The following is a 16,887-nucleotide window of genomic DNA, read 5'->3' on the forward strand; positions in this document are numbered from 1 at the left end:
CAGTACTTCTGAAGTAAATTATTGCATCGAAGGTCGCGGACAACATGCTTTAATTCCTATTATCATGAAAATGATATCAAGTATACATCTCAGTATTTAAATTATTCAGAGAGCTGTAATATCACGAATGTAATGGATTCTGTGTCCTGTTGGAGGAAGAGAAAGCCCGTTTAAGAAGCACGTAGTGATTCACACACATAGACCACATAGAAGAACACATACAAAACAAACCATTTAACGTGCTACTTTAGTTACGATGGGATTTGAGAAACCAGTAAATTAAACAATTTAAAGATGAAGTTTATGATGTTCTATTTTAATGACAAAATAAACTACGTGATTAAAGTGGAAATTTTGAGATTAAAGTTGACATTTCAAGCTTTTTTCCCCATTGTGTCCCTATTTTTTTTTCTTTCATCTGTACCCTAATAAGCTTTCATATGACACTCAGACGGTGGGCAATGACTCGCCTTTTCATGGAGACTTTGATATCTGACAACATCTTTTTTTTTTCGGGCTCTGTGTGACTTTGTGAACTTGAGCTTTCCAGTTTCTCCGACATTCTATGTTACTCAATCAACTTCCTTTTGTTGTTTATACCACTGTAGCATGTTTTTCCTTGCCTCCACTTGGTATTCGCTGAAATTCTTCTGTTTCCCCCTGTGCTTTTGCCATTGCCTTTTTACAGAATGCTGAGCTTAAGGACTATTTATATTGATTTGCATATTCACAGAGGCATAATTCTGGGAGGAGTTTGGGGAGTGGCAGCAGGCGCATGCACGTGCATTACATTTCACGCTGACCGGGATTTATGGAGCAGAAGAATGTGGAATTTGGCGAATGCACAGATTTATGCATCTGGATTTTTTTGTGCGTACGAACATTTCCACTTTTGTCCGTACGCCATGTTTTAGTGTGAATTCTACGCACAGCGTTATGCATGAGGCCCCTGGTGTTTGTTTAGGGCTGTTTGCCACTCTTGTATTGTTATAAAACAGGGTATTCATAAAATCAGAAGTCTACCTACACAGCAGACTACAACAGCTGTTCCAAAGGATTTGAAGCTGTGTTCTCACATAAAGATTAGCAACTTTCCTTTACAGTAATGACTAAGCAATACATTTTTCAAATGATACGTGTGTGACTGAAAGTGCTCTAAGATAGCCTAGCTGATCTGGTTGCGCCTTGCACCCAATAATTCTGGGATAGGCACCAGTCCCCTGCAGTCCTCTAATTGATCATAATTAGTGTGTTAGAAAATGGATGGATGTATGGCTATATCCTATATAACAAACTTACTCAATGTGATTATGAAATTGTGTGGAAAAAATGCCAGTAGGGTCATGTCCATAAAAAGACTGGAGGGATGGTTTAATTAAAAACAGTTACAAATACGTGCCATACATTGAGGATGTCTTGTAGTAAGTGACCTAATTTTGTTTTGTAAAATCTGAAGCACCTCTGTTGTAATGTCTGTCTATCTGCAAAAAACTTCACTCCCAGTGGACTAAATGAGTGGATATTTCATACATAATGTACTTCAAAGAAATGTATTGTAAAACTTCAGTTTTCTTTGTGATATCTTGAATAGAGTGGCCTGCCTATTTTAAACAAATTTTAAAAATGGACAACTACTAGAGAACACATTTACCTTGCAATAGGTTATTCCATAATGTGTACAGCATTTATAGCAGTCTCTTTGATAAAATAAATAAAAAAATAAAAATGCTTCCAGTTTGAAAACAGTTAACTAAGTCCCTGAAACCGCTGCATGCCATGTTATGTGTACAGTACATTTTATAACTGGTTTACTTTGTGTTATGACTTGAGACATATTGGTCATTATTTATATTTACTTTATATTATTTAATATTTTTTCCTTTTTCTAGATTGTGTGTCACTTCACTTTATTGTTACGTCATTATTTATGGCTTTGAAAACGTTTTCTACAGCCTATCTGCTACTACTTGAAATGTTAATGATGCTCAAAAAATAATTATCGGAGATAAAATTCAAGCTACTGTACCTCAAGTGCAATGGAAGAATTCAGGCTGATGTCCCTTGTAGCAGAATCTTTAGTGTTTTGGCTTTGGTCATCCTTAGTGTTCTGTTTCAGGATCCTTTTGCTCACAATTTTTGAAACAGCATCTGTTTGGGTGCCACTAAGAGAAGACACCAGAGTCGAAGAATTATAGTCTAATTTTTTGCAGCCATCATCAATAGTGACATCTCTGTGTTGCCTCTCCATACTAGCTGTGGGGGTCTGTACCCTGCCACAGACATTGCGAAAGAACTCCTGGACAATGCCATATTTTGGTACCTCAGTCTTGGTTTTGGCCTCTTGGGTGACTCCCTTCCACAGGGATTCTGTACTCCCGTTATGTTCCACTACATTGAACAAGCTTGACAGCCCATCATTGAGTCCACTTAGCACTGGGCTGTCTCTGGTTGTAGTAGATCTAGCCCAGGCTGACCCACTGTGGCCCCTATGGTGCAGATTCCAAAGACTTCTGTCTTTTGTGCTGTCTAATTTGGACGAGGACGTAGTTAGCTTCCTTTGCAGCTTGGGAGAACCATACTTAGGTGAGCAACATGGCCGCTCAATTCTATTATGCACTTTTTCCAAGGAGGTAGAGATCTGCCTGCTGCGGGCTGACATCAGAGAAGAATTCCTTGGTGACCAGCTCTTGGTATGTAGGCTACTTCTTGGGCCATCAGTCTGAAGACCAATGCTGACAAACTGTGTGGTCTGAGTGGCAGTAGTGGAGACGAGGATGGTCTGACTTGCAGTGTCCTTGGATTTTCTCTCTAATGAACTTGATCGTATAGCTTGCCTCACACAGTTTGTCATTTCCTTCATATCATCACTCATATTGCCGGAAATTTCTAGGCTGTGGAATGAGGAAGGCAATCCACCAGATGCCACAACTGAATGCGAGACAGAGCTGCTCTCTAGCAAATCCCGGTGTTGCTTGGAGAAGTTACACAACCACCTACTGTATGTACTCTCCAAAGGGTTCTCCGATTTTTCAAGGTCTTTGGGTTTGGCCATGGTAAACAAATACCCAGGTTCAACCATCATTTTTCCATCATTAGTTCCTTGCGATAAAGAGCCATCCATCCTGCGTGCCACTGGTGGACTGTAGTAAATCCTGATGCCAGTTTTATCTGGTGCAGTGTAACTCCTTTGCATGTTTGCTAAACTTTGATCATGACCGGAAAAGCTCTTCATTGTTGTAGAGCAGTCCCATGTCTTGAAAGGATCAGCTTTCTCAATGAGGGCCTTTTCATTTGTGAGGTACTTCCAATTCTTTTCATTTAAATCTGCCATGTCTGAGATGTTACTGGAAATCTCCGGAACTCCTGGCTGAGCTTTGCTGTCATCTCTGTTGGAGTCATTGTGAGGGTGGGAAGGAATAAACGGTGAGCTGTCCAACAGGCTCTCAAACTCTGACATAGAGGAAACTGATTTTGTTCTAAAAAGAAGAAGAAAGAAAAAGTGTTAACTGCCAGTAAGGATATATTGCCAGGTCTAATATTTTAGACACTCATGATAGATGAATAGGTTCCTATTATTAACATTAATTTGCTCTCCATGCCCTCAAACTTATTTATTGGCTCCTCGTAGCGGGTGAACACAGTGGCTGCCAATTTTCATCTTTTCAATTTTGTAATAAGACAACACTTACTTACTTTAAATGCTCTTGTTTGATTGACTGCCTTATAGAAGCACTCAGTGATGTATGAGGGTGTATTACACTAAGTACAGGATCAGACAGGCTGCTGAAGATTTTGAGTGTACAACTTTTAAAGAGCCTCTTCTTCTTCTGGTAACTCACAAGTTGAATCAACAGTGAATGAGATGCTACACTGTGAAATTGAGCTTTATGCAAGGCAGAATGTTAGCTAAAAGAAATCCAACAATAATTTATTATTGGATGAGAGATGCATAAATAGATGGATACAAGGATGAAGCATTGGTGTGTCTCTGTGAAAAAGTATGGAAATCTCTACCCTACAACAAAAAGAAGCCAACTATCACAGGAGGGGAGAAAGGAAATTAGATTATCATTGTGAATTCAATCGTTTTCTATTTTACAAAATAACTTTATGAATGACAAACACTGTGATTCTAGAAACTCTTCATGTCTTACCTCTGAAGATTTGTTCCTTTTGTTTCCGCTTCAGACGAAGTTTCCTTTTCAGTAATTTTTTCTGGTGATGCCTGTCAAAAAACAGTAACTTTGTGTCAAATACGCCTTGATCAGCAGCAACTCCATGATATAAGCAAATTGAGGTTGAGAAGCTGAAGACCAAATAAATCTTGCTTAAATAGCAGGTTAGACTCACTAGACTGAAATTTATACTGTGCAGAAAAAAGTAAAGATCTCATGATTATCACAATCAATACAGAACCCTCTAAAAATTCCTCAGCTATTACAGAAAACATCAATATAGTACTGTTTTTTGCTAAATATTACAATTCTTCTCATTTCACAAAAACACGATCATGGCAATTCAAATTGCTGTCTGGTTTTTATCACAAGTTAATTCATACCAAAAAAGTGACAACCTCCTTCTTATATCTTAACACACTTTAACCATTTCGTGATGATGATACCAGCGGGAGCCAATATAGAATAAGACAGCAGTCCATCAGCACATTCACACGTACACTCACTCTCAATAACAGCAAACCAAGACAAAAAGCCTGACTTGCACACCTTGAGAATGTGGTCAGGGAGTGGAGAACACACAGAAAAACTCCTGGAGACTAAGAGAGAAGGTGCAAAGCCTACACAGACAGTGAGCGGGCATGGAGCTCTGAGACAGCTGTGGAAATGTCTACACCAGTGCCACAGAATGATTTTCACATTTTAAAATATTGCCTTCATTGTGCCCTCAGAGAAATGCAGTTTAAAATGGATTTTTGAATTTTTACATTGCTCGATGTACAGTAGTAACGTTTGGAGCAGAGAACTCTTTAATATAAGAGCCACCAACCAGTTAATCTCCACATTAAGGTGGTGAGGTGAACACGCTATATTAAATGATACTTAAAGTGAAGTTATAAGATCAGTGTTATTGTGAGTGGATTACTAGTTTTCAGATTTTGATTGGATTTCTCCAATACTTTGTTCAGGTTTGCACACTGATAAGTGTCAATGCTCTTCTTGCAGTTTTATCAGGGAACTTCGTTAGCTATTGTTTTATACAGGCAGAAAATTCAAACCAACTAAAAAGGCAAACCTGAGCAAGAGCCTACCGAACGTTCAATAAGTAAGCAAACAAGTTGCAACACTAAACAAAACACACTGCATTCAACTACAATCAAGCCTGAGATACACTAAATCTGTGCCAAATGAACAATTTTTTAAGCCACTGTACATTCCAGGTATTTACTTTTGGCTAATTGGCTAATTTTGACCGGGGACATATGAAATATCTGTCTATCCATTTCTCATTTTTTTAAACCCACTTAGGCCAGTTCAGGCCTATGGAGACAGGAACCTAATCCTAGCAACAGCAGGTGAAAGATGGCGACCAACTCAGGACAAGAGTTGTCACTTCAGGAATACCCTACACTAATGGTTAAAATTTCAAAATCACCCAAAAATGTTTGTTTTTCATAGGATTTTCTGTTTTTTTTTTTTTCAAGATACCATTACATTGATTAAAATAATTACTGCTTGAAAATATTGACTTTTAATTTATTATTCACATATGCCTGCAATGTGCCATTTTAAGCAGCCTTTACTGCAATATCCTAATGTTATGTCAGCAAACTGACTAGATTTGAGTACTGGCATTCCAAAAATTGAAGCTGGGTTCAAAATAGCCAAAACAATACAGTGTTTTGCATGAGGAAAGTTTTTCCATGCAAAAGATTCATCAGAGTCTGCAGTTGGAGAAACAGATACTTTACAGGTCCTCAGCTGGGTACTTCCTTAAATACACACCTAGCACCAGTGACATCTGCAAAAATGACACAACAACTCAGTGATGCTGAGGCAGAAGAAAAAGCCATATCAGAAACTGATAAATTATCAAGTGTAGGGGTGAGAAAAAAATATTGGTTTTATGATGAATTACGATTTTTATTTTGGTGATTCAGCATTGATTCATAAAATCGCGAGGTCGATTTTGTTATTTTAAGCATTTTCCACATAACTTACTTGGGCGACTTTGAAGAAATGTTCTCTGAACATGTATAGGTCCTTTTATCCAGAAGTGGTTCTAGCTTGCCTTCTGCCTGGAGTGTCTGCTGACCAACCAGGCTTATATAAATTTCATAAAATCAGCAAACGGTTCTCAACAACAATGGCAAAAGGAGACCCTCTGAAAGCAGCACCCAAGAGCCTTAAAACAAACGTTTGCGAGGATTTTGAATTAAAAACAAAAGTGATAGAGAGGAGCGGGCAAAAGCAAAACTATGACAAGTATCAGAAATTACTTACTGAGTCATCACCCGCGCATTGAGAAGTCTCAGGCAAAGCCAGTGGATCAAAAACATTGTAGTTTCAGGCTGCTTGCAAACAACTGCATAATTTGCCTCAAGATTAAGGAATCAGTAGTAATTGTTATTTGCAAGGATATATAGGCGTTTAGCGTCATGGAAAACGATGGGCTTCCAAAACATGATCAATGCACTGGAACCATGCTATGTGGTGCTGTTGCGAAAACACAAGTGAAGTGGGAATTCCAAGCCTCTATCAAAATATGAATAAAAAACGTTACCACAGAGAGAGAGAGGCCTTAACTTGGGACAGCTGGACTTCCATTTGTTACAATAATGTGCCTCTACATCACCTCTTATTGACTCTTTAATTGAACAAGAATAAGACCTAAGCCCTCAATCTGAGGTACACTTTGATAAGAGACAACAGGACCAAGATCCTCGTATAGATTTAAAGCTCAAGCTATATATGAGTACGTGGTCTGCCAGTTCTCTCTCTCTTCAGACACTGGCACATGAGGATGATGATGATGATACTCACTTGATATTTTGTTTTGCTTTATTTATTTTTCACTACATAGGTGATTTTGTTATGTGTGTGCCTTGTCATCTTCTGACATTCTGCTAATGGGGGTATTTAGTTCATCTGTGGGGGCATGATTACTGTATTAAAATTGTGTTTTTTTGATAAACATAAATGATGAATCTGGCATCCAAGTTTCTATATTTTTGAAGTGCACCTCTGATATCGGTATATGGGTTCATGTGTTGATGATACTGATATTCCATCCATCCATTTTCCAACCCGCTGTATCCGAACACAGGGTCACGGGGGTCTGCTGGAGCCAATCCCAGCCAACACAGGGCACAAGGCAGGGAACCAATCCTGGGCAGGGCGCCAACCCACCGCAGGACACACACAAACACATCCACACACCAAGCACACACTAGGGCCAATTTAGAATCACCAATCCACCTAACTTGCATGTCTTTGGACTGTGGGAGGAAACCGGAGTGCCCGGAGGAAACCCACGCAGACACGGGGAGAACATGCAAACTTCACGCAGGGAGGACCCGGGAAGCGAACCCGGGTCTCCTAACTGCGAGGCAGCAGCGCCACCGTGCCGCCATGATACTGATATTGACTATGTTTTCAGATTTCTTCTTCTTTTTTGATATGTTTTGGCTGCTGTAATCTAGTCATATTAGTGGTACATGGAGTACAGTTAGAGACATAGTTTATATCGTTTGAATATATATAAGGTTACACATATATCACATCACAGATGGTAACCCTGTTGCACATTTTACAGATTAGAGCAATGCATTCCAGTCGTGCAGAGGGTAACCTGATGGCATTGTTGGTGGAGGCATTAAACAAGTGGGAGCTAAAGAGAAAGACCTAGTTATCAAAATGGATAATGATGCTAATATGGCACATGCTGTTGCACTAATGGAGCTTCTGCACATTGGCTACTTTGCCCTCACACTGAACCAGGTCTCACAGGCTACTCCAGCTGTCACACACTTGCTTGACTGAGTGAAATGCACTGCTAACATTTTCAACCAAAACACAATGACTAGTCTTGTGCTTAAAGAGAAATACAAACTATTATTTCTGCGATTACACAATTTGATGACTTGACATAGTCACGTGATAGAACAACATACTTGAAATGATGGAAAGATTTTTACAGCAGCATCCAGCAGTCTCCGCCACTCCTCTATGAGAAATGTTTTTGCATTTTGACACAAGCTGACATAACAGTGAAGGCAGCCATACTAGGTATGTCTAAAGGGGGCTCCACCACCACATCTGTCATTGCCATTAGATGAGATGTGTGGGACCCCAATATCTCCACATTAATAAAGAACATCAAATATGCCGTGCATAAAAACTTGGTGATGAGGTATGCATATTAACATTTTATTCAGACTGCAGTAAAAAAAGAAAATATATCTTTGGAAACAAGTTGCTTCATTCAAGATGTGTGCGCCACTCAGTATAAAATCTTCATATTAACGCAGCGTAACACAGATGCCACTGCAAGGGCCCATGTAGAAGTCACCAGAGACAAAGATCAGAAACCTGTTCTACTCTTAGAAAATCCACTGAATTGATGGAGAGCACATGAGACATCACTACTGTATCTATCCCCTTTTGTCCCATCTAGCAAAGCGCTACCTTTTCATCCCTGGAACCAGAGTCCTGCTGAATGGGTCTTCTCTATATCAGGATACATCACTACTGCACCAAGAAGTTGCCTCACTCCTGTGCATGTCAACCAGCTCCTTTTTTGCATAGAAATCTTCCAAGAATTAACTAGCCTCACCGAAAGTTTTTGTTTAAAGTATTTTCACTTTTCATAAGTTTGTTACTAATTTTGAGTAGGCTACATGTGGGGCAGGCTATTCAGTTTGAACATGTTAAGAAAAAGAAGGTTTTTACGTAGTAATGAACACTATCTGCTAACTACAGTTCACTGTTTTGTTTGTTGGATAAATAAAAAAGAAATTAAATGCTGAAGGTTGACTGTTATTAATGTTTAACATTAGTCTACTCTGAACTGATTCTCAGAGAATCAAAATTGAATTGAATTGGATTGGCTCTTTTGAACTGAAATTGGATCAGATCCTAAGATCAGGGATGATTCCTAGCCTTAGTCCAATGTCTGTGTTTTTTTGCCCAATTTAAACTTTTCTTTTCATTGTTGCAGACGACACCGGTATTTGGCGTGTATCTAATGAATCAGCCAACCAAGCACCTGTAACATGTTTGCTTCCCGTACTACAGACTCTGATGTCCTTGTCCGCTCATGCAGTTGTGTATCTGCGCCTTCCCCTTCTTTTTCGATCTTGGTTTAGATTGAGATTGCCCTCTTTTCTCAAGACAATAATGGATTTCTTTGTATGAAATATTCAGTTTCATGGCAATCTGGTGCATGAAATGACTTTTACTTCACAAAATAACAAACCAATGTGTTTCTTAAGAAAGCAGTTTCATTTTAGCAATTTATCAGCCCAGACTTGAATTTTAGGAATTCAAGTGCCTTGTAACCCAAGGAAAGATAATTTACTTTATTTAATGGAATAACAAGTTTCTGCTGTGTTGACACAATTACAAAGGTTTCTCCAATAACTAATTATATTTTAACATGATTAATTTAGGATGAACTAAGAGAGTTTACCATACTGATACTAGATGAATGGCTGCTGAAAATACAGCATTGTAGTTCTATGTGAATTAAAACAAATAAATAAATAAAAATAAATTAGTAATTTCAAGCAGTAATAGTTATTTGCAATACTAGTAATCTCTTAGCTACTGTCTATTTTTAAAATCAATTCAATGGTACTTTCATATAAAAAAGAATTTCTGAAAAAAAAATTTCAAACTTTTAAATACTAGTGTACAATCATTGTCAAAATTGCTTAATCCAGTTTGGGGTCACAGGGGCTAAAGCCTATCCCAGAAGGCCACCAGTTCATCACAGGGCCTACTCAGGCAAACTACTCGTACTCATGTAGGGGACAATTTGGAATTGCCCATTACCCTAACACACACACACATCTTTAGGTAGGAAAACCAGAGTACCCGAAAGGAAAATGCACATAGACACAGGAAACAATGTACATTCAGACTCCATTCAGACAGCAAACACTACACTACTGTGCAGCCCACTTCTGAAATATTTCAAATTTCTGGTGTGCCCTAATCATAAAGGGTATATCTGCAACTGAACTACAGCTTCTAGAATGACAATATAATAAAAAACCTCCTGAGAAGTGTGGGATCTACACTGAATGGGCACTTTATTAGGTACACCTTCTTTTACTGGCTACTTGATATCAATGACATGGTAATAGTGTGTGTGTAGACAATGCCATATTATGCAGGCAGGCAGGCACCAGCATATCAGGTTTGTGCCAATGCCTGAGGGAAATTGGAGGACCAATTAGTAACAGGGCCACTCAGTGTACATAAATGTGACAAGGCAGCTGAGTGAATGCCACCTTGTTTCAAAAAGCAGTACAGTCTGGCACACATCTTAAGGTCTCTGAGATTCCGTGGTTATAGTCAATGAACCAAGGGGGTTAGAAAGACTAAAGCAGCGAGAACAGTGAAACAGGCATCGTAAAAAGGCACATTTAGAGTTTGCTGTCTAGTGCCTTGTGAAAAGTCTTCCTGTTTTTCAGGAATGGGTGTTAAGCAGGAAAAGAGCAAGAAACTGGCAGCTGTGGTTCTACTAATAGAAAATATAAGACTCAAACAACTTAGCCAAGCTAAAAGAGCTGTGGACATGTGTAGGAATGGTGAAAATAAGAGTAAAGCTTAAAATAAAAGTGGAAACCAATAGAGGACTGCAATTTACAAGATACTGTTATGACTTTTAAAGTGAAGCAAGAAGCCAAGCAAAATGACACCTTTTATTGGCTAACTAAAAAGATTACAATATGCAAGCTTTTGAGGCAACTCAGGCCCCTTCTTCAGGTTTGAAGAAGGGGCCTGAGTTGCCTCGAAAGCTTGCATATTGTAATCTTTTTAGTTAGCCAATAAAAAGTGTCATTTTGCTTGGCTTTTCTCTACATTCATAATGGCTAACACGGTACAACACCCTAGTACTATAGTGAAGCAAAATATTTTGTAATGGAGTATTGGCTGTTCAATGTTTTTTATTTAAACAAAAAGGCTTGATTTAAAATCTTCATTAACTATATACTGTATTTTTCAGGTCAGCTATACAAAGACAGTCAGCAGTTTCTCTAATAAACCATTACATTTTTTCCCCTCAGTTAACTGTCTAGCCTGCAACACAGATACCAGTCTAATGGAGGAACTGAAAGTCTTTCATGCATCACTGACCGCAAAGGCTCCCTTTCAGTATCTACAGGCATGTCTAATTGGTCATGCGAATCTTTAGTCATATTTTTTGTTAAGTGATTAAAAAAATCAACATCATTTGAGATCTAAAGAGTGGGATAGTTTTAAAGATGACAACATTTAGGAACACACAACTCCAAATAAATCCAGATTTCATTGTATTTTCTTGCAACTTTTAAATATAAAATAAATGAGCTTCCCTGATCAGAAAATAAGACAGTGGTCATTTTTTTCCACAGCTATCTTACTCTATGATACTGTGGAGAAAGACCAATCACAACCCTTTCCTGACAGAATCCCAGCCATTTAAGACATTTCATCATACATTTTGTGGCTGTCATCTACGCTTCGTGATGCTCATAAATATTTAATACAGACTCTTTCGTAATCCATCTTACTCATCAGGGTAAATTAAGGCTAAATTATCACCATAACTATAATGTCCTATGAGGATAAGGGCTGCTTATCACTTCCAGCCATATGGCAGTAATGCTTGCTGATGGCAATAATGATTACTTACGCCAAGCACCATTTTATGGATATTCAATGCACTTTTTTTTTTTTATATTGTGGCCATTTTTGCATTACATGTTCAGGCTACAAGGCTGGGCATCTTAGTCAGGTTAAACCACACTGCTTATTATGCCTAATAATGCAATTATGTGATATCATAGGGTAGACAGCATAGGCTATGGATTGGCAAGCATACTGATCAACTTCTACTACTGTATCTGCAGCAGCTTTTTGGTAGCTTACAGTGGCCAGAATCTTAAGATAAATATGTTAATACCTCTGGATTCTTGTATCTGGGAAAAATTATTATGAACTTATTTAGCTTACAGTAACATAACATATCATTTCAAAACCCACTGAATCCAGTTCAAGGTTGTCCAGGGCCAAAGCCTGTCCTGGCAGAATCAGCTGCCTGGGAAGAAATACTTCTGGAAAGGATTTTAGTCCATCACAGAGATCATTCCTGAACTCAGTCCTTTACTGGGCCAATTTTAATATGCATTTGAGGATGTGGAGGGAAAACCCACACAGACATGAGAAAAACAGTGACCAAGTGCAGGACACAGGAGTTGTGGGACTGCATCACTGTGCTAGCCATGCTACAGCAAAATAGGACTTTACTGATGCCAAATTAGTAAAAAAAGTTAAAATAATGGAAGCATTCCTTCTGCTGCCTTTTCACAGTAAAGGAAAAAAAAACCCTACCTTACGTTCTAAGGTTTTAGTTAACAAGCAGTTTGTGTGGACTTGAATCAATAAAAAACCAACCAATGACACTGCCATTTGTAATCTAAACAAGACAGTACATGGTACAATTGTTAGCACGGCAGCCGTCCCAGCGTTATGGATCTGTGATCAAGCCTCAGACAAGTTTTTGTCTGTGGGGGCCTCTCACTTTGTTCCACTTCGCAATCACATGCTTGTTGCATTAACTGGTGACACTATCTTAGTCTGATATGTGCCCTGGACTGGACTGATAATCCATTCATAATCGATTCCTGGTGTGTCCCAATACCGTTGGGATTGACCGTGTCTACCCAAGACACATGAAAATTGACAGCAATGTTCAAAAGTTGGACGGATGAGTGGAGAAACCTAAGAAAAATATCACCTGGATGTCTCTCCAGAGCCGAGAATGAGGAGTGCAACTATATATGACTGATATCCATATTTGTAGCCTGGTTATATCTGCTGTTTTATTTTTTTTTACATTCGTATTTGTTTATTACTTTCTATATATGTTTTTCTTCCATTTTCTGAGTATTATACCTGTGTTAATGTACCAAATAATTGTTTCACTTTGGTGTTTGGCTGTATATAACCACTCTTCAGAATCAGCAAAGACAAGTACAGTAAATGATTGAAAGAGCTCAAGAAAAACATCAATAACTAGAAAAGTATGGAGTTAAAACATTCAATGGGCAGTTACTACCTGGTTGAGTTTATTCTGGGAGTCCCGGATGCATTGTTCCCATTGGCTTTGTTCCTGGCTAAATCGCTCTAGCAGCTCCAGCTTTTCTCGACTCCAGTTCTTCTCACTGATCTGCAGTTGCTTGGTTAGGTCCATGACAGCTGCGTAAGAGTCGGCCAGTAGGTGCTGGTGTTCTTCTCGTTCCCTCTTGAGAGTTGCTTTAAGCTCTGGTGGGGCCTTCTCCAGATTTGGCTTGCTGGCCTTACAATCCAGCTAACAAATGACAGCATAAAGGAAGCCTTTTAATAAGACTATTCAAATGATGGCAGCATTTCATCCTTTAGAGACTGAGGCACAGTGAAAGCTGAAGAAACAGCAACTATGATTCTTGAAATGTGATTATTTTTAAAACTTTTATACAACATTCAGGTGTTAACTTTATAGTTCTAAATTAATTAATATGTTCAATGTTATTTCTCTGAGTCAACCTATTGTGAAAGTGTGATATATAAAACCAAAATGAACTGTATTCAGTATAAATTTATATAAAAACTGTATAATATTCTAAAATCTCTTTTCAATCTTGCTTTAACCTGTTATCTTAAAAAAGGTGCAGGGTGTGTTAAGATTTACAGGAATATTAAGAAATAATAATAATTATAAAACATTTTATTTATATAGCGCCTTTCTCATGTGATACTGAAGCAAATGCCGGCATAATGGAATCAGCCAATTGGATGGAACAAAAAAAAAAAAAAAAAAATTAGATGGCGAGAATTCCACTTCTTTTATAAAACACAAATGATAACTGATATTACTCTTAATCCTGGGTTATTACATTCACAGTTTTAAAAACACAGCTCTATTGCTTTCCTTAGCTTCTTCAATGTATTTCACCTTCACTATCCCATAATGATCCTTGAATTAGTTCTTGCTAAGTTGCCTTCTTTTACTTGTTAACATTGCAGCGATCAGTCTGCTGCTTACATAAAGACCAACCTAGTTTTATGATTTATACTTCTTGAAGGGATCAAGTTCAGCCACAATCAGCCTGTGCGTACAAAATGACATTACTAAAACACAAAGGGCTTAGTAGGATCGCCACAAATGAAGCTGAAATCTTTAGAACTAGCCAGGAAATTAGATTACTGATAAATTCCAAAAGATGCTGTTTGAGAATGGTTAGAACTTTTACAACACACAGACAATAATGTCTTTGTGTAGTTGTATTTATATCTGCACAAGAGGATAAAACATCTAATATTAGGTAATTCTCTCACTGTAAGTCATTAAATATTTTACAAATAGTGTAACAGAAAGTGTAAAACTGCATAAAACAGTAGTTTGTGTCCAGAAATTGTGCCATCAACAAGACTGAATTCATTACACGTCTTCCAAGAGAAATTACATAAAACATGAGCACTCCTTTCTTATATGTGGTGGTGTCTAGCTTTGCAGATCAGCTGAACTTTAAGTTAGTATGAAGTACACATGTGTCTTTTGGCATCTCTAAGATGTGCACCAGCCTACTAGCAGCAGGAGGCAGTCAGTGGCCCCCACTGTTTTAGATCTTTGCTTTTAGTCTATTGTCACATTACTAAACATATTAATACTGTTTTATTCAGAATTTGGCTATACATTTACACACAGCAGCTTACAATACAAAATTATTCTACAATTATGTTTATAGTTATTTGTTACCATTTCAACACAGCTAGATCACACACTGAATTAAAGGAGGGAATTTAATCACAGTTTCCATTTCCAAATAAAATTCTTTTGACAGAACTCTTAAGGGGGTTTGGAGATATATTTATGTTAATTTTTTTCCCTGCAACTTTGCTTTTCTGGTACAAGCCGTCAGTGTGAAGGTCACTAAGGCCAAGTTTTGAGTTTGGCCAGCGTTATATTAGTGCTTCATACCTAATTAAATCTGGTCCTTCCGAATAATCTGCACAATTTGTGGTGAGCTTTTCACTGACTTATTGGGTTTTTGAGTAACAGGATTAAATCTGTTGGTTGTTTATTGGTTGCCTTGGTGATGACCATATTACATATCAGTTAGGCTAAGTGCATTGTATTGTTTTTGTTCATTTTTAGTTATAAGGTTTCATGTCTTTATGTTACTTTTGCTGATTTCATCTCTGAGTTTATTATTGTGTACTGTCCCTTTAAATGTACTTATGTTGCTTGTGGGAGGAACCAAAAAGGGTTAATGTTACCACTTCTGAGCCTTTCCAGGTCTATTTAAGTCGCCTAAGAAGGCTCAGGAGTTGGTCATACATTCATTTGAATTTTATAGACTGTGGATTTGGACTTGTTTATTTAGGCCTGCCTTTTAGGTAACTCCTGTGTGCCTCTTTTTGCTCTTTTGAACCTGTCTTTGTATTTTCTAGTGCTTTTGTTAATAAAGTATGTATTCAAAAAGATTCTTTGTTTGTCCCTTTAACAAAGGCCAAGGGTTTACAGTCAGTCATCCTCCTTTTGGGCTTTTGTTATATTTATTTATATACATATACCTGTACAACAGTTGTTTTTCAAGTTCCCAATTTTAGGCCTGCTCCAACAGCAGGTAGTATTTGTGGTCTGGCTGAGTTAAGCTGAGCAGTCGGGATTCTGGCCGTCTCTCTTGCTTATTTTGTTTTAGGAGGGCTCACAAACATTTTTCCTCTGAGGAAGCTTCATTTCATGACAGACCCAGAGATGAATGCAGTGTGAAATTAGCCAGGTGACAGGATAAAAGGTCATCATTATGCTAACGTCTCTATTTCAGATTACAGAAAACAACTTTATATTTGTGCATTGTTTTTTGGTTAGTTGTCTTTGTATCTTGTTAACAAAATTTTGGCTCTCCTTTTTGAATTTGATTTTGCTACATATCTGTAAGTTTTTTTTGGTTTTTTTTAACTCTCAGTAAAGATATCTACCTTCTCCTAATGACTTCCCTTTTCCTGATCCTCTTCCTTTTTTGTGCTATATTTTTTATCTTAGTAATCAGACACCACAAGCCCACCATAAATAAATTTAAGATTATCTTAAATACATTTATAGATACCTGGACAATAGTCAAGAACTCCCTTTGAAAGAACAAAACACTTTATAGGAAGAGATTTTGAGATATTTCTAGATAAATTGCAGATACCTTAAAATGCAGCATCAATTTGAGACATCTCAAAATTTATTGGTAATATCTTGAAATGTATCTGAAAATGTATTGCAAATATGATAACATGTAAAGGAACATACTTTTTAAGATGTCTGGAAGCAATATTAACTGCATTTTAAGATAACCTAAAATTCATTTTGAGATATTTGGCTTGTTATACAATTCAAGATAATGTATCAAAAAACTTCTACATTTTAAGGTATGTTGAATGTATTCTTATGTTTTATATATAAAGATATTATATATATATGTTTATTTTGATTTACTGAACAATCCGCTAGTATTTGAAAGATATCTAAAAATTATTTTGGACACCCTGAAATAAAATCTGAAGTACATTTTAAGATATCTCAAATGGAACAGAAACCCATTTAAAGATCTCAGGAAATAAATGTATTTTAGTTATCTCAAACATGAGTCTTTGATTTTAATTAGATAATACACTGATGTGATCACAA

The 16,887-nt window shown here is 37.5% G+C and overlaps 1 protein-coding gene across 3 annotated transcripts in view; it reads right to left on the bottom strand.

Annotated features, from left to right (window-relative positions):
• The window catches only part of soga1 (suppressor of glucose, autophagy associated 1), a 144,262-nt gene that overhangs the window by 10,444 nt on the left and 116,931 nt on the right, over positions 1–16,887 (bottom strand). For all 3 annotated transcript variants that reach the window (XM_028811785.2, XM_028811786.2, XM_028811784.2), the window contains exons 11-13: positions 13,285–13,536; positions 4,155–4,225; positions 2,027–3,476 (exon numbers count right to left, since the gene is read on the bottom strand). In XM_028811785.2, coding sequence (XP_028667618.2) covers positions 2,027–3,476; positions 4,155–4,225; positions 13,285–13,536 — 1,773 coding nt within the window. The remainder of the gene's footprint in view (positions 1–2,026; positions 3,477–4,154; positions 4,226–13,284; positions 13,537–16,887) is intronic.

This window comes from Erpetoichthys calabaricus, chromosome 10 (genome assembly GCF_900747795.2).
Source record: "Erpetoichthys calabaricus chromosome 10, fErpCal1.3, whole genome shotgun sequence".
Lineage (NCBI taxonomy): Eukaryota > Metazoa > Chordata > Cladistia > Polypteriformes > Polypteridae > Erpetoichthys > Erpetoichthys calabaricus.